The 18,970-nt window shown below is 42.4% G+C and overlaps 1 protein-coding gene across 1 annotated transcript in view; it reads left to right on the forward strand.

Moving 5' to 3' along the window:
- Ppp2r5a (protein phosphatase 2 regulatory subunit B'alpha) overlaps nt 1-18,970 on the forward strand; it is an 89,606-nt gene that overhangs the window by 50,770 nt on the left and 19,866 nt on the right. The window contains exon 3 of the mRNA XM_045145949.1: nt 4,362-4,463. Coding sequence (XP_045001884.1) covers nt 4,362-4,463 — 102 coding nt within the window. The remainder of the gene's footprint in view (nt 1-4,361; nt 4,464-18,970) is intronic.

Genomic DNA, 18,970 nt, shown 5'->3' on the forward strand with positions numbered 1-18,970 from the left:
ACCTCTGTCTCCCAAGTGCTGGGATTAAAGGCATGCACCACCACGCCTGGCTTACTTATGTATTTGAGAGAGAGAGAGAGAATGAATGAATGAATGAGTGAATGAATGAATGAATGAATATGGGTGTGCCAGAGCCTCTAAACCACCACAGACAAAAACTCCAGATACATATGCCACCTTGTACATCTGGCTTACTAGGGAATTGAACCTGGGTCCTTAGGCTTTGCAGACAAGAGCCTTAACCAATAAGCCATCTCTCCAGCCCCCCATATATTTAAAATATCTATTTGCAAGCAGCGAGAGAGAATGGGCATGTCAGGTCCTCCAGCCACTGCAGTGAACTCCAGATGCATGCACCACCTTGTGCCTCTGATTTTATGTGGGTCATGAGGAATTGAATACAGGTCCTTAGATTTTACAGGCAAGTGCTTTAAGTGTTGAGCCGTCTTTCCATCCCACTTAGTATATATTCTTGAAACATCAGGATGCCTCATTACAGAGCATAAAGTAGTCTGCAGTATTGGAAGCTTCTGGGGCTCAAATAGCATCAAAACCAGCGTTCCTCTTAGGATACTGCTTCTGGGCTTTTTGGTCTTACTGGTATTACCAACAAAAAGTAGCTTGTAGCAATCTGGAGTACCGTAATTGTTTCCCAGGTGATTCTTCGAAAAGATGGATGTTTCTGAAGCTTACCCACTGAGGTGCACAGAGGAAACTTCTGGAGAGTTTTATTTTATCCTATGACTTATGTATTAATGATTCAAAGACATTTGTATATCTTTAGTCATTAACAGAATATCTTTTCTTAATTTATTTTTAATTTAATACATGTATGTATTTTGATCATATTCACCCCCATTACCCTTTCTTATCCCTTCCCACTTTGCTAAAACCCTTCTTTTTTCCATGCCCCATTCCTACTTTCATGAGCTATTTTTTGTTTTGTTTTGTGACCTGCCCCCAAGTTAAATTAGGAGGTAAATTGTATGAGCATGGTTGCAGCTTGCCAGTGGCTACGTCACTGAAGATCATGACTTTTCTCCTCCAGCAGCCATTAATTACCAATAGCTACCATGGGAGGAGTGGGATCCCATAAGCCCCTCCTTCACCTATGACAAAATACTGACAGGCTCAAACTTGTGGAGGAAACCACAGCTGCTGTGAGTTCATGAGTGTTGTATCCCTGTCGTGTCCAGAAGGAAGCATTCCACAGCCCTCCTCCCCATCCTCCATCCCTTACACTTCATACGTTACCTCTCCATGATGTTCCCTGAACATGGGAAGGGATGATATATATTCCTACTTAGGGCTGAGCACACAGTAGTCACCTATGGGAGCACTTTTGCCAGCTATGCACCTCTGCATTAACTTCTGGCCACTGTAAAAAGAAACTTTTGTAATCAGCCCTGTAAACAGCACTAATCTATGAGTACAGCATAAATATTTTGTAGACTTTCCATTAGCATTACAGCAGTACTAAGTTCCCCCTAGGCCCTATGCCTTTCACAACCAAGGTCTTTTGCCCAGAGTTATACTAGGCATGAATTTGCTCCTGTGGGTGTGTGAGCCTCAAATTCAGTCAGAAAGCAGTTGGGGGCTGGAGAAGATGGTTTAGCGGTTAAGGTGTTTGCCTGCAAAGCCAAAGGAACCTGGTTTGATTTCCCTAGGACCCACGTAAGCCAGATGCACAATGAGGTGCATGCATCTGGAGTTCGTTTGCTGTGGCTTGTGGCTGTGGCACGCCTTTTCTCTCTCTCTCTCTCTCTTCCCCCGTCTCTCTCAAATAAATAAAATATATTTTAAAAAAAAGAAAGCAGTCAGGCATGGTGGTGCACACCTTTAATCCCAGCACTCTGGAGGCAGAGGTAGGAGAATCGCCATGAGTTTGAGGCCACCCTGAGACAACAGAGTGAATTCCAGGTCAGCCTGGACTAGAGTGAAACCCTACCTCGAAAAACCAAGGAAATAAAAAAAGAAAGAAAGCTTATCCTCAAAACAGTCATGCCCATTGCACTAGTGGGCACACCTTGCCAGCGCGTCAGTATTGTAGCACAGCTGGTAAGTTTGTGGATTAATTTTCTTTCTCGGCAGCCTGTTTCTGGCACTGTTAGTACTAGCCACTAGGGAGGAAGCTTCCAACTTGACTTGCTAGTATTCTGCTAACTGAAGCATGTGGCACCTTCAGCAATGTTCTTATCATTTAATGCCGTCGGACAGTCAAGCATAGTGGCTATTGCATTGTTTTGAGGTCTGGCCTCAAGGGCCTTCCTGGCCAACAACTCACGGGAAAGTATCCCACACCCCACCTGTGGTACTAGAATTTTCACCCAATAACCTTTGGCTTTGGGGAGCAGCATTATCCAGCCACATAGGGTATCTCCATTCAAACTGTTTAAATTATGTTTTTAAATTATTTTACAACATGTAGGTTTCTAATGGCTTCCCTCCCCCTCCCCACCCCAAGTAGTGTCTCACTCTACTCCAGGCTGACCTGGAATTCATTATGTACTCTCAAGGTGGCCTCGAACTCATGGCAGTCCTCCTACTTCTGCCTCCCGAGTGCTGGGATTAAAGATGTGAGCCACCATGCCTGGCTCTAATGGCTTTTTCATAGTCCTTAGTTTTGGTTAACCCTCTGCCAACCCCCTCCTGCTTAAACCTTTCTACCCCTAGCACCCTCTCTATTTTTCAGACCCCATATGTTAAGCTGTCCCCTTCTCTTAACTTCCCTAGTGAAAGCACTCAAAATACTTGAGTTAATTTATTCTGTAGTTTACTATATATTAACTTTTGAGAGGTCTCACTATAGCCCAGGCTGACCTAGACTTCACTCTGTAGCCCTAGGCTAGCCTTGAACCCATAGCAGTTTTCCTTCCTCAGACTCTTGAGTTCTGGGATTAAACACATCAACCACCACAGCTGGCTAATTTGCTATAAATAAATTTTGAGGTTTAATTTCTTAGCTCATGTAAAAAAGTATGTATTTCATTGTTTTAAACTGCTGAGTATTTTATGTGTAGATAAAAGTTGAGCCACCTCACCAACTTCTTTAACACGCTTCTGAAGAATTTTTACATAGAGGTTATTTTACTGGTGTCTACAGAAATAACTTTTTTTTTTTTTGCTGCTGATAGTTTTGAGACTTACTTCATTTTTCAGGTTCTAAGGTCTTTTGCTACTCTTTCTGTTCTGGTCTAACTCCTAAATATTGGCTTTGAATTACAACTAATCCTAGATTGTTGTTTTCTGAATCAGGATTAATGTAATACTTTTACTTGCCTGTCTTAGATGCTACTTTTATAATAGTCAGAAGTTTGTTATACCAACATACATTGCCTGTCATACCCTCATATCCTCCCAATAGTTCTTATCTCAAATGATCAGTCCTCAATAGTTTAGCCTTAAATGTTTACTAAATTATTTGATCTGATAGTCTGTTCATCTTACTTAAAGAATTACGGGTTGTAGCTAGGTGTGGTGTGGTGGCGCACATCTTTAATCCTAGCACTTAGGAGTAAGAGGTAGGAGGATTTCCACTAGTTCGAAGGCACCCTGATACTACATAGTGAATTCCAGGTCAGTCTTGACTAGAGTGAGACCCTACCTTGAAAGAACAAAACAACAACAAAAAATATTGTGGGTTGGGACCACAGTCATTCCTTTGCTGGAGAGAGAAGGATACACGATTCTTACCTTGGTGCTGAGTCAGATGATGCATAGGGTAGAGTTATCAATACTGCCATCTCACTAGATCTAAGATGGTTCTCAAAACACTTCCTGATTTAAGAGAAGTTAATGTTTTTGAAGGTGTAAGAGTATTGAGATACAGTGAGTACAATAAATTCCTACAAGGTATTATGAGCTATGTTATAATAGTGAAGACATTTTACCCTGCTGTCCTCTCCCTTATGTATAAGAACGAGGTGTTTTACCAAACTCTGTTGTGTTACAGAACATGATTAAAATACATAGGAGGAGACTGAGTAGCGAGGTACACACCTTTAATTCCAGCACTTGGGAGGCAAGAGGTAGGGGTTTAAGGCTACTCTGAGACTACATGGTGAATTCCAGAACAGCCTGGGCTAGAGCGAGACCCTGCCTCGAAAAACCTTAGTAGATAAATACATAAGTAGCTGTAGGAAGATGAGCTAAAGTTGTCCTTTTCCCTGCAAGAGCTCCTCTTCTGCCTTGCTGCTCCTTTTCATGTATGTACTTGAAGAGGGTGTAGGGTTTGAACTAAATTTATAGCCACAGCTTCAGTTTTTCTTTTAAAAGTTACGTTAAAGTATCTCATGTTTCATTGTTGAGTTCAACTTATAATAATTTAAGAACATGAATCCAGACTTTTCTTTTCTTTACAGATCAGTGCTAACATCTTCCGTACTCTTCCTCCAAGTGATAATCCGGATTTTGATCCAGAAGAGGATGAGCCCACACTCGAGGCTTCTTGGCCTCACATACAAGTATGAAATATACTTATTTCTTGATGATAGTCACCTGTCAATATAATGAGTACTTTTCCTTTTATGCTGAATAATAATCTGTTTTACAGATTTGCTATATATTTTTAAAATATTTTAATTAATTTATTTAGTTGACAGAGAAAGATGGAGGGGGAGAGAGAGCAAGAATAGGCACACCAGGGTCTCCAGCCACTGCAGATGAACTCCAGACGTGTGTGTCCCCTTGTGCATCTGGCTAACGTGGGTCCTGGGGAATCGAACCTGGATCCTATGGCTTTGCAGGCAAATGCCTTAACTGCTAAGCCATCCCTCCAGCCTGATTTGCTATATTTTTATTCATTTCTCAGTTACTTGATTTTTAAGTAGTTTTCACTTTTGAGCTACAGTGACTAGAACTGTTATTATACACATTCATGTATAAGTTTCATTTGAACATTTATTTCCCATAGAGATGTTTGTGTTTTTATTTTCATGCATCTAAAAGTAGTTTCCAATTACTCATGTTATTTCTCTTCTTGAATTTATTTAAGAATGTTTAATTTTTACTGACTTACGGTTTTTTTCTTATGTTACTGATCCTTAATTTTATTTCACTGTTTGAAGAATGTACTTTGTGTGATTTCCGTTCTTTTCAGTTTGGTGGCCTAGGGTGCAGCGTGTCCCTGAGGGTGCTGCTGCGGTGCTGCAGGGTGCGGTCTGTTGTCGGGCGCGTGTTCGCTCGGCGTCGTAGGACTGCCTGGTTTGCGCCACTACTCAGGTCTTCTGTGACCCTGCTGAGCCTGCTCACTCTGCTCATGGGAGTGAGGTGTTCGCGTCTCCAGCTGTTGTTGAATTACCTGTTTTTCTGCATTTTGTAGTTTTGGCTTCATATATTTTGGGACCCAGTTGATAGATACATACATGTTTATAGTTGCATCTTCATTGTGGATAGACTTTGTTATGTAATGTCCTTTCCCTTATTCAAAGTTGATCCAGTCTGATACTAGTGTGGCCATTCTTAACTCTCTCTTGATGACTTTATGTGACGCATCTTTTCTATTTTACTTTTTTTTGTTTGTTTTGTTTTGTTTTTGAGGTAGTGTCGCCCTCTAGCTCAGGCTGTGACCTGGAATACACTATGTAGTCTCAGGCTGACCTTGAACTCAGTGATCCTCCTACCTCTGCCTCCTAAGTACTGGGATTAAAGGCGTGCGCCACCACGCTTACTCTTTTACACACACACATATGTGTATATATATATGAGAGAAAGAGAGAGAATAGGCGCACTAGGGCCTCCTGAGTGCTGGAATTAAAGGCATGAACCACCACATCTGGCCTATATTCTTTTTTAAAAAAATTCCTTGCCCATTAATCCTTTGGATTAAATAGATATTGGGGGGTACATATGTACATATGGGTATGGAGGCCACAGGACAACTTTGGCTGTCATTCCTTGGGCACCATCTACTTTTTATTTATTTTTTTTTCTGTTTTTTCAAGGTAGAATCTCACTCTAGCTCAGGCTGACCTGGAATTCATTATGTAGTCTCAGGGTGACCTCGAACTCACAGTGATCCGTGTCTCTGCTTCCTGAGTTCTGGGATTAAAGGTGTGTGCCACCACACCCAGTTTACCAGCTATGTTTTGAGACAAGATCTCTCTATCCTAGAACTTGCTTCATTAAGCTAGACTGGTCCTGTTGTCTCTACCTCCCAGTACTGGATTACACATGTGGGCTACCATACCTTTTTTTAACTTTTTTTTTTTTTTCTTTTTTGGTTTTTCGAGGTAGGGTCTCACTCTGGCCCAGGCTGACCTGGAATTCACTATGTAGTCTCAGGATGGCCTGAAACTTGCTGATCCTCCTACTTCTGCCTCCCAAGTGCTGGGATTAAAGGTGTGCGCCCCCATACCCAGCTCCCCCCTCCCTTTTTTTTTTTAATTTTTATTTATTTATTTATTTGAGAGCAACAGACACAGAGAGAAAGACAGAGAGAGTGAGAGAGAGAGAATGGGCGCGCCAGGGCTTCCAGCCTCTGCAAACGAACTCCAGACGCGTGCGCCCCCTTGTGCATCTGGCTAACGTGGGACCTGGGGAACCGAGCCTCGAACCAGGGTCCTTAGGCTTCACAGGCAAGCGCTTAACCGCTAAGCCATCTCTCCAGCCCCCCCTTTTTTTTTTAATGTGAGGACTAGGGATTAAACACAGGCTCTTATGTTTGCAAGATAAGTACTTTATCAACTGAGCTGTCTCTCCCCAGCCCTTTCTATATTTTCTAGAGAAATTTTTTTTTTTTTTTTGGTTTTCTAAGGTAGGGTCTCACTCTAGCCCAGGCTGACCTGGAATTCACTATGTATTCTCAGGGTGGCCTTGAACTCTCAGTGATCCTCCTACCTCTGCCTCCCGAGTGCTGGGATTAAAGGCGTGCACCACCATGCCCAGCTGAGAAAAATTATTTTAGTTCCGTTTTTTTTTTTTTTTTTTAATTTTAAAGCAGGATCTGATCTTGCCGTGTGGCCCAAGCCATTCTTGAACTTCTGATCTTCCTGCCTCAGACTGCTGAGTTCTTGAGTCCTTCTTTCTTTGTGTGTTTAGTTTATATGATGTGTGTGCCTGCATGTGTGTGTGCATAGATGCACATGCCTGGGCACAGACTCTAAAAGAGGTCATTGGGAGTCTTCTCTAACTCTCTTACCTTATTGCCTTGGGTTAGGGCCTCTCACTGAACCTGGAACTCTGTTTTTAGCTAGTTGACTGGAAAGATACAGCAATCCTCCTTTCTCTGCCTCCTCAGAAATGGGGTTACAGGTATGTGCCATAATGCCTGGCTTTTTTACATAGTTGCTGTTAATTTGAATGTTGGGCCTCATGCTTATGCAGCAAGTGCTCATACCTGCTGAACCATCCATCTCCCTGCCCGTTTTGTTTCTTTTGTTCTCTTTTCTTCTTTTTGTTCCCTTTTGTGTCTTTAACTGTATATTTTGTGTTATTTTATTAGTGGTTGCCCTAGGCATTACAGCTAGCATTTTTTTGTTGTTGTTGCTTTTTTTTTTTTCGAGGTAGGGTCTCACTTTGGTCCAGGCTGACCTGGAATTAACTCTGTAGTCTCAGGGTGGCCTTGCACTCATGGTGATCCTCCTACCTCTGCCTCCCAAGTGCTGGGATTAAAGGCATGTGCCACCACGCCCAGCTCAGCTAGCATTTTTTTTAAAGCAAGGTCTCACTCTAGTCCAGGCTGGTCTGAATTTCACTCTGTAAGCCCCAGGCTTGCCTCTAATTTACAGTGATCCTCCTACCTTAGCTTTCCAGGTGCTAGGATTAAAGGCCTCTACACCCAGCACAATTAGCTTTTTTTGTTTGTTTTTGTTTTTGAGGTAGGGTCTCACCCTAGTCCAGGCTGACCTGTAACTCACTCTGTAGTACAAGGCTGGCCTGGACTCATAGTGATCCTCCTATCTCTGATCTCTTGAGTGCTCGGATCAAAGGCATGTGCTACCACACCTGGCTCACAGCATTAAAAAAAAATTATTTTATTTTAAATTTATTTGAGTGGGGAGGGAGAATGGGCACACCAGGGCCTCAAGTCACTACAAACAAAACTCCATATGCATGTGCCTCTGGCTTACATGGGTCCTGGGAAATCAAACCTGGGTCCTTTGCCGTTATAGGCAAGTGCCTTAACCACTAAGCCATCTCTCCAGCTCCACAGTTAGCTTTTTTTGTTTGGTTTTTGAGGTAGGGTCTCGTCTCACTCTAGTCCAGGCTGACCTGGAATTCACTATGTAGTCTCAGGGTGACTTTGAACTCACAATGATCCTCCTACCTCCCTACCTCCCAAGTGCTGGGATTAAAGGTGTGCACCACCACACCCGGCTTTAGCTCTTTTTTTTTTTTAATTTTTAATTTTTATGAGAGAGGGAGAGAATTGGCCCTCCAACCACATCAGTCGCACTCTAGATGCGTGTGTCACCTTGTGCGCATGTGTGACCTTGTGTGTCTGGCTTACGTGGTACCTGGAGAGTTGAACGTGGGTCCTTTGGCTTCTCAGGCGAGTGCCTTAACCACTAAGCCATCTCTCCCCCACAGTTGGCATTTTTAAATAACCTAGTTCAGTTAATACTAATACAACTTCAAATATGCAAAACTTGAGTACAGTACACCCACACTTGTGGAATATTGGATTGTGTTGTCCTTTCTTTGTGGTGATGTCACAACATGTGTCCCTTTATACATCATCTGCCCACCAACACAGTCTTGTAATTAATTGCTTTAAGGATTGCCATATAAAGGAGCAAAATGAAAATAATAAAACCATTATTTGTGTGTATTTGTGGTGTGGTACATGCACATGTGTGCACACGTGCATCTCCTATGCACACACTAGTGGAGACCACAGGAGCTCATCAGGTGTCCATGTTGCCCCAACCGGCATGTTTACTTGAGGAGTCACTTATGGAACTTGGAGCTGCTGTGTTTCTTGTTTATTTGTTTCTTGTTTTTTGAGGTAGGGTCCTACCCTAGCCCAGGCCGTGAGTTCACTGTGTAGTCTCAGGCTGGCCGTGAACTCAGCATGATCCTCCTACTTCTGCTTCCAGAGTGCTGGGATCAAGGTGCCTCCACACCTGGCAGGAGCTGCTGGTTTTTAGGGAGACTGTCTGACCAGTGAACCGTAGGGACTCTATGGACTCTGTTTCCCATAGGCCTGGGCCACTTCCGTTTACTTAGATAGCTTGGAAATTGAACTCAGGTAGTCTCAGCCCTTCACGCTTGCATGGCAAGTGCCTCTTACGTACTTAGCCATCTGTCCAGCCCTAAGTAGCAAGAGTTGTTTATGTGTGGTGCATAGGGTCAAGTCTAGAGCTCAGGCCTCACACTGATAGGCACTGTGCTTCTGAGCTACACCCCAGCAAGACCTGTGTCCCATGCTTCATAGATACTTAAGCTGTTGTTTACACATGCTCCTTTCCTCCTTAGAGATCCAAGGTACTCTATCTTGCACTGGCCCAGGCTGACCTGGAATTCAATATGTAGTCTCAGGGTGGCCTCCTACCTCTGCCTTCCAAGTGCTGGGATTAAAGGTGTGCACCATGCCCGGCCCTGGAGCCATTATGACCCCTTTTTTTGCAACTTCACTGTACTGACAGGCAAGAAGAAGAGAATGAGTTCTAGCATAGCCAGCTTGCTTGCCACAGGTTGGAACTGTTACCAGAGGGAAGAGTCTGTCATAAATAAGCAACATAGAAGCCTGGAAGGATGGTGCATGCCTGTGACCTCAGCATTCGGGGTATTGAGAGTGTAAGGCATGTATGATTGCACATGCCTGTAGTCCCAGAATTCAGGAGACTGGCAGGAAGATGGTGAGGTCAAAGCCAAACTTGGCTACACAGTGATCCCGTGCCTCAAAAATAAGATAAAAATTAATTAGAATAATAAATGCCAGATGGTATGTTTCTAATGGTAAATAACAGAGTCATCATCAAGATATAAGCTACTTTGCACATAGCCCTTGGAGAGAACTGCTTTTTATGTCAGGTGCCAGGTGTGACTTCAGAGTAAGTAGTCAGTTTTCACCTTTCAGGGGCTTCCATCTGTAGTGACCTTTTCACATTCTTATTTATTCATTCTGTTTATCACATATAAATCTATATAAAATAAAGAATAGTCTCGGATTAATATAAGCTGATAGTTTTAAGATTAGCATATTAGTGCTTATATAATTAGAAAATGGAAGTGCTAAGTTTTTTTTTGTTGTTGTTTGTTTTGGTTTTTCAAGGTAGGGTCTTGCTGTAGCCCAAGCTGACCTGGAAGTCACTCTGTAGTCTCAGTCAGGGTGGCCTCAAACTCATGGCGATCCTCCTACCTCTGCTGCGATTAAAGGCATGCATCACCACGCCTGGCTTTTGTATATGCAGGTAGAGTCTCGAGATTAACATTGGGTGTTAGCCTCAATCATTTTCCACCTTGTTTTATTGAGACAAGATCTCTCACTGAACATGAAGCCCACTGACTACCTAGCCAGCGGGTTCCTAGGATTTTCTTGTCTGCCTCCCCAGCTCTGAGATTATAGGCACCCACTGTCACGTCCAGGGTTTTTTTGTTTTTATTTTTTCAAGATAGGGTCTCACTCTAGATCAGGCTGACCTGGAACTCACTATGTAGTCTCAGGGTGACTCGAGCTCATGGTGATCCTCCTACCTCTGCCTCTCAAGTGCTGGGATTAAAGGCGTGTGCCACCACACCCGGCACAGCCAGTTTTTATGTGGGTCCTGGGGATCCAAACTGAACTCCTGTGCTTGCTTGGGAGCACTTTACCAATTTGCTTTTCCCTTAGCCCCCAAAATTATTTTTTAGTAGAACTGAGCACAAGTCAATCTGAAATTCTGTGCCTTAGTTGGTATAAAATGAGTGGTACTATATTTAATAATGTGAAGGTTTTAAATGCATGAAATTCTCATTAGCTGGTGTTACATTTTTATCACATGAAGTCTGAAAAAGACTCTCATCTTTGAGTTTTTAAAAATAAAGACAGCTTCTCCATTAGGATATTTTTATATGCTCATGGAAATTAACAGTGAAAATTCAGCCTAATAATTCATTTTTTCATTTTTCACTGGCTTAATTTGAAGTTTCATTTTCTCTCTATCTGCCTCTCTCGCTCATAAATAAATATTCCCTTAGCCATGGATGGCGGCGCATACCTTTAATCCCAGCACTTGGGAGGCAGAAATAGGAAGATCACTTCGAGTTCGAGGCCACCCTGAGACTACATAGTGAATTCCAGGTCAGCCTGAACTAGAGTGAGACCCTATCTCAAAAAGGGGGGAAGGTTCTTACTCAAGATACAGTCAGAAACCAGAAGTTTTTATAATCTTAAGTTACTAAAATTTGGTAGTTTTTGGACTTGCTTGCAAAACCTGATGGCCCAGGTTCCGACCCCTAGTACCCTCGTAAAACCAGATGCGCAAAATGGCCCATGTATCTAGAGTTTGTTTGCGTTGGGAAGAGGCTGTGGTGTGCCCATTCATTCTCTCTCTTTCTTTGTTTGAAAGCAAATAAATAAAATCTTCATCTTGGTACAGTTTTTAAATTTGGCAATTACATGTTTTAGGGATATCAGAAACTACTAACAGTAAACCGGTTTGTAGGCTTGTCAGTATGTTGTGGTAACATACTTACATAAACACCTTAGTGTCTTCATAGTAGAACACAGCTGCTCTGACAGATGGAATGATAGAGTTACCACACAAGAAACTTGCTTAGTGAAAGTTTCCTCTTTATTATCAGTATGCTTGGAGTCATTTCACCTGGATATTTTTGTTTTGCATAAATGTTTACATTTTGTATATAGCGTACCACATCCCCAATTCTAGGAACTTGAGAAGGTGAAAATAAACTTAAAGAATCACAAGTAATCAGAAGAATTTTCTTCCAGACAGTTTCCTTGATTTTTTAATGAATTTTCAAAAAATGGTATCTTCAGTTTATCTTTTTACTAAATGTAGTATTACATGGTCATTATTAATGAACAGTAGTTTTTTGTTTGGATGGTTTTTTTCAGGGTAGAGTCTCACACTTGCCTAGGCTGACCTGGAATTCATTATGTAGTCTGAGGCTGGCCTTGAACTCACAGCAGTCCTCTTACTCTGCTTCCCAAGTGCTGTAGTATCAGGTGGCCTCAAAATCAAGCAATCCTCCTACCTCTGCCTCCTGAGTGCTGGGATTAAAGGCTTGTGCCACCACGCCAGGCAAATGCATTTTCTTGAGAGCTAAGATGCTGTCTATTGACAGTGTCCAGGCAGGGTTCTAATTCTAAATTCCTAAAGTATCTCACGCAGTTTGTGTGCTAATCCTTAGATGGGTTCATTTTCAGTCAGTTTTTTAACTCCTTTAGTTTCCTATTAATAGATGTTGGAAAGCATCTGACCACTACACCGTCTGGAAAGAGCTCTGTTGTACCTGTAGATCACTGAAGTTATCTCTCAGTCTTTCCCTCTCGAGGCCAAGCTTTTCCAGCTTCTCTGCCTCTTTGTGTAGTCTTCTGTGCAGTTTTCTGTTGTGCCTTCCAAGGTCCTTCTAGTAGTGAAGAGCTGCATGTTACAGTTTTACCTGGACTTCCCTAGGAAGGGCCCGGTGAGAACTGAGCAGCGCAGTAAGAGGGCCTCCTTGCCCGCGCTGCTATCTTTCGTCTCCATGCTTTCCATATGTTGGAGACGAGCCAGACGCAGAATACTTGGGAAGTTTGCCAGTTTATTAGTGAGCTGAATCTGTTCCTGAAGTGTCTGTTATTGGAAACTGGTTTTTAGTTTTTTTGTTTTTTTTTTTTGAGGTAGGGTCTCTCTAGTTCTGGCTGACCTGGAATTCACTATGTAGTCTCAGGGTGGCCTCGAACTCACAGCGATCCTCCTACCCCTGCCTGCCGAGTGCTGAGATTCCACAGCATGAGCCACCACACCTGGCTTGTTTTTTAGATACTTAAAGCAGGAGCTGGAGAGATGGCTTAAGCTGTTAAGGTGTGTGCTTGTGAACCCAGGTTTGATTCCCTAGTACCCACATCAAGCCAGATACACACCGTGGCACATGCATCTAGAGTTCATTTGCAGTGGCTAGAGGCCCTGATCTGCCCATCCTTTCCCTCTCTCTCTGTCTCGCTCCCTTTGTTTTTCTCATTCTCAAATGAAATAGATTCTTTTTTAAAATTTATTTTAATTAATTTATATATATATACACACACACACACATTTTTTATTGACAACTTCTGTACTTACAACAAGCCATGGCATTTCCCTCCCCCCACTTCCTCCTTCATAACTCTGCTGTCCGTCATATCCCCTCCCTCTCTCCATTTGTCTCTCTTTTAATTTGATGTTATCATATTTTTCTCCTATTATGAGGGTCTTGTGTAGGTATTGGTAGGCATTGGACAGTTGTATGTAAGGAGTGGTACCCTTACTTTGGCTCTTACATTCTTTCCACCACCTCTTCCGCGGATCCTGAGTCTTGGAGGGTGTGAGATGTTTCAGTGCTGGACACTCTTCCATCCCTCCTTCTCAGCACTATGTTACCTTTTGGGTCATCCCAAGTGGTCATCGCCATCTGAAAAGAGAAGCTTCTCTAACCAGAAGTGAGAGTAGCATTAATATATGATTATGAACATTAAGTGTAGTACTTTCAGGGCAATTTGGTGAGAGTAATATATGTATTTATCCAGACAAGAGCAGGCTTAATACCCCTAAAGCTCATGACCTCCCTGCCATTGGCTTTTGATTAGGCTTTCCGTACCAGGCATAGAGTGGGCCTTCAGTCCAATTAGACAGTAGCTGGTTTCCCCCAGAGCAGACATGCCCCTATTGCACTCGTTTAATCATTCAGCCTGTCTGGACAAACTTGAGGCTTCCAGTGTCCACTGTTTTCACTACTGATGGACTTCTGTCTCCGATAATGCTGCATACAGTGCAACTTTTTCCAGCTTTCAGTTGGCTGGGCTACAGGGAAAAGATTTTCAGCTCAGCACCAGCTTGATTTCTCAGTGACTTTGCTGCTCAGGTATGTGAAGTCTTCGGCAATAGGGTCTCACCATCTGTTTCTCATGGGGAACCAAGGGCCTTGGCAATAGCCTGTAATGTTTTGGAGGCAACAAGGACCTCCCTGGCCAAAGACTCACTGGAAGGTATGCCATCCCTGGCACTGAAAATTTTCTAGTAACAATCTATGGTTTCTGGATGTGCCATTATTTAAGAAAGTAGATTTTCATATGTCTTATTCAGAATATCTTGAATTTTGATTGAGCCTCCCCCTGCCATTCTTTTATACAATCTCTTCCCCTGACCTCTCTTAGACCTTTTCCCTCCCTGTAATCTTCTTCTACTTACATATGTACAATACCATCCCCTTAAGTCCTTCCCTCTCCTCCCTCCCTTATAGCCTTTTTCTAACTTATGGGCTACTGATTTTTGGTTCCAGATCACACACAAGTCTAAACATTTGTAGCTAGGATCCACATATGAGAGAGAACATGACATTTGGCTTTCTGGGCCTGGGTTACCTTACTTTTTCAGACCCATCCATTTCCCTGAAAATTTCATAATTTCATTTTTCTTTACCACTGAATAGAACTCCATTGTGTAGAAGTACCACATCTTTATTATCCATTCATCTGTGGAAGGACTTTTAGGCTGGCTCCATTTCCTAGCTATTGTGAATAGAGCAGCAATAAACATGGTTGTGCAAGTACCTCTAAGGTAGCGAGAAGAGTCATTAGGCTATATGCCTAGGAGTGCTATAGCTGGATCATATGGAAAATCTATTTTTAGCTGTCTCAAGAACATCCACACTGATTTCCACAGTGGCTGGACCAGATTACATTCCCACCAACAGTGCAGAAAGGTTCCCCTTTTACCACATCCTCGCCAACATTTATTGTCATTTGTTTTCTTGATGGTAGCCATTATGACAGGAAAGAGATGGAATCTCAAGGTAGTTTTAATTTGCATTTCCCTGATGGCTAAGGATGTAGTACACTTCTTCAGATGTTTATATGCCATCTGTATTTCTTCAGGTGAGAACTCTTTGTTTAGTTTCATAGCTCATTTTTTTTGTTGTTGTTGGTGGTGGTTTTTCGAGGCAGGGTCTTACTCTACCCAGGCTGACCTGGAATTCACTAGGTAATCTCAGGGTGGCCTCAAACTCACGGTGATCCTCCTACCACTGCCTCCCGAGTGCTAGGATTAAAGGCGTGCGCCACCATGCCCAGCCACAGCCCTTTATTTTTTCCTCAATTTTTATTAACAACTTTCATGATTATAAAAAAATCCCATGCTAATATTCTCCCTCCCCCGACTTTCCCCTTTGAAATTCCATTCTCCATCATATCCCCTCCCCATCTCAGTCAGTCTCTCTTTTATTTTGATGTCATGATCTTTTCCTCCTCTTATGATGGTCTTGTGTAGGTATTGTCAGACACTGTGAGGTCATGGATATCCAGGCCATTTTATGTCTGGAGAGAGTACGTTGTACGGAGTCCTACCCTTCCTTGGGCTCTTACATTCTTTCTACCACCTCTTCTGCATTAGACCCTGAGCCTTGGAAGGTGTGATCAGGATGTTCCTCAGTACTCCAGTCACTTCTTTCCAGCACCATGATACCTTCTGAGTCATCCCAAGGTCACTGCCATCTGGAAAGAGAAGATTCTGTACCCAAAGTGAGAATAGCATTAATATAAGGGTATGAATATTAAGATAAGGGCTTACTCGGCAGTTTGATAAGCATAGTATATACATTTATCCAGACATCAGCAGATGTTACACCCCTAGGGCTCAAGACTACCCCTGTTTTAAGTTTTCAGTATTAGAGATGTATTCCCTCCCACGGAGAGCGCCTCCAGTCCAATTAGAGGGCAGTTGGTTTCCACCATGATAGATGTGCCACTATTGCACCTGTTGTCTTTTTTTCTTTTTTTTATTAACAACTTCCATGATTATAAAAAATACCCCATAGTGCTGGGCGTGGTGGTGCACGCCTTTAATCCCAGCACTTGGGAGGCAGAGGTAGGAGGATTGCCATGAGTTCGAGGCCACCCTGAGACTCCATAGTGAATTCCAAGTCAGCCTGGGCTAGAGTGAGACCCTACCTCGAAAAAACAAACAAACAAAAATACCCCATAGTGGAGGTAATATGATGGAGAATGGAATTTCAAATGGGAAAGTGTGGGGGTGGGGAGGGAGGGAATTACCATGGGATATATTTTCTAATCATGAAAAATGTTAATAAAAATTTTAAAAAAAAAAGAAAATAAAAGAGAGACTGATTGAGGTGGGGAGGGGATGATGGAGTTTCAAAGAGGAAAGTGGGGGGAGGGAGGGCATTACCATGGGATTTTTTTTTATAATCATGAAAGTTGTTAATAAAAAAAATAATAAAGGAGGCAGAGACCAAAAAACAACAACAAAAAAAAACAACATAGTAATACCCTCCCTCCCCCCACTTTCCCCTTTGAAACTCCATTCTCCATCATACCCCTTCCCCATCTCAATCAGTCTCTCTTTTACTTTTGATGTCATGATCTTATGCAGGTAGTGTCAGGCACTGTAAGGCCATGGATATCCAGGTTATTTTGTGTCTGGAGGGAGCATGTTGTATGGAGTCCTGCCCTTCCTTTGGCTCTTTCATTCTTTCTACCACTTATTTCACATTAGACCCTGAGCCTTGGAAGGTGTGATAGATATTGCAGTACTGAGCACTCCGGAGATTTCTTTCCATCACCATGATACCTTCTGAGTCATCCCAAGGTCACTGCCATCTGAAAACACAGCCCATTTTTTGATATTATTGTTTGATTTCTTATTGTTCTGTGTTTTTTAATTTTTATTTTGTTTTTGTTTTTTTTGAGGTAGGGTCTCACTTTAGCCCAGACTGACCTAGAATTCAGTATGGAGTCTCAGGGTGGCTTTGATACTCATGGCAATCCTCCTACCTCTGCCTCCTGAGTGCTGGGGTTAAAGGCGTGTGCCACCATGCCCAACACTGTTCTATTTTTTGACTTCTTTGTAAATTCTGGATATTAATCTTCTGTCAGATGTGTAACTGGCAAAGACTTTCTCCCATTCTGTAGGTTGTCTCTTTGCTCTATTCACAGTGCCATTTGCTATACAAAAGCTTCGTAATTTCATGAGATCACAGTGGTTGATTAGTGGTTTTATTTTCTGAGCAATTGGGGTTATATTCAGAAAGTTATTACCTATGTCAATATGTTGAAGGGTTTCCTCTACCTTTTCCTTTAGCAATTTCAGGTCTGATATTTAGGTCCCTGATCCACTTGGATTTGATTCTTGTGCATGGAGAAAGACAAGGATCTATTTTCATCTTCCTACACATAGATATCCAGTTTTCCCAGCACCACTTGTTGAAGAGGTTGTCTTTTCACCAATGAGTATTTTTGGCATTTTTGTCAAAAATCAGATGTCTGTAGCTGCCTGGATTAACATCTGGGCTCTCTATTCCGCTGGCTGAAAGGGTTTGAGTCTGATGGGTAGTGAGGATTAAAGAAAGACAGGAGAAAGAATGAAAGCAAGGACTCTAGTCCAGGACTGAAGCAATGACTGAAGCACCGTTTATTTCTCAGCAGTCCTTTTTATATCTCCTAGTAAACAGTTTGCCCATGGACAAAAGTTCCATGAGCTTCACACGAGTTTTTATCAAAACAACACCTTTCTGTTAAAGAGTTTTGCACTTCAATCACTTCTCAGTACAAAAGATTATCCCAAGGTTGAGAAACAAACAAATCCTTTGATCCCAGCAATACAACCATAAGTCTTAAGGAAGGCCAGCTCTTATCAGTAACACTGAATATACATAATCTTGCTTACATGTAGGTGCTAAAGTCTTGCTGCCAAATGGCCCAGAGCTATGGATATAAGGACAGCCAAATGGCTCCTGACACTTTTTAAATTTTTTAAAATATATTTTATTTTTATTTATTTATTTATTTGATGGAGAGAGAGAATGGGCATGCCAGGGCCTCCAGCCACTGCAAATGAACTCTGGATATGTGTGCCCCCTTGTGCATCTAGCTAACGTGGGTCCTGGGGAATCGAACTTGGGTCCTTTGACTTTGCAGGCAAATGCCATAATTGATTGCTAAGCCATCCCTCCAGCCCCTAAAATAGATTCTTAAAGCAAATTATTTCTTATAGAACATAGAGAAACTTCACTCTGCAGTTATGACTTCCACTTGATGTGTAAATATTTATTGAGCATCTACACACTGGGGCTAAAGGACCGAACTAAGCAAACCACTTATATCTAATGGAGAATGACCGTATTTTACAGTGCACACCTTTGCAATAATCACATCAATACATTCTTTGTCAGAATGTAATAAGGACAAGAAAAATAATGCAGGCTAGGGTATATAGAGTAACACCGGGGAGAGGCTTCAGTTTATGGAAGCCTAATCTCACTGTGCTATTTACGTAGATAGGCCTCTCCCACCTCTGCTTGGCATAACTAACTACTCATAGTGCAAGTGATGTATTTTGTCATTCTTTAGTGCTGCTGCTAAGCTGGCTGTGTGACAGTAGTTCTCAGCCAATCCTCACTGGTCACTTAGGTACATTGGGTCAGGACAAAGATGTAGATGAAAGTTCTGTGTAACTTGTGAGTATCACAGCTTTCAGCTGCTTGTATGATGTTGAGCTTGGTGTTAGGTAAGTCAAATGAACACCTGTGCTCTTTAGTTCTGATGGTAAACTTGAGAGTAGATGGTGCTAGATCTGAGAGTCGGTGATTCCAATCCAAGTACACCCTCACCATCCTGCTCTGTAGACTTGTACCTACCACCTTCCTAGAAAAGCCCTCCTCTCTCTTCCTTGCTTGTCCCCATCACATCAAGTGCAGGGCTCAGGTAGCATGTGGCCTTTAGACTGTTCCTGCTGACTTCCACTTAGACCCATTTTCCCAGTGTCTCCCGCTCTTGTGCTCTCTGTCCACATTTCTGTGTGCACACATGCATTCTTTTCCTCTCACTCCCAGC

Source organism: Jaculus jaculus, chromosome 1, assembly GCF_020740685.1.
Source record: "Jaculus jaculus isolate mJacJac1 chromosome 1, mJacJac1.mat.Y.cur, whole genome shotgun sequence".
NCBI lineage: Eukaryota > Metazoa > Chordata > Mammalia > Rodentia > Dipodidae > Jaculus > Jaculus jaculus.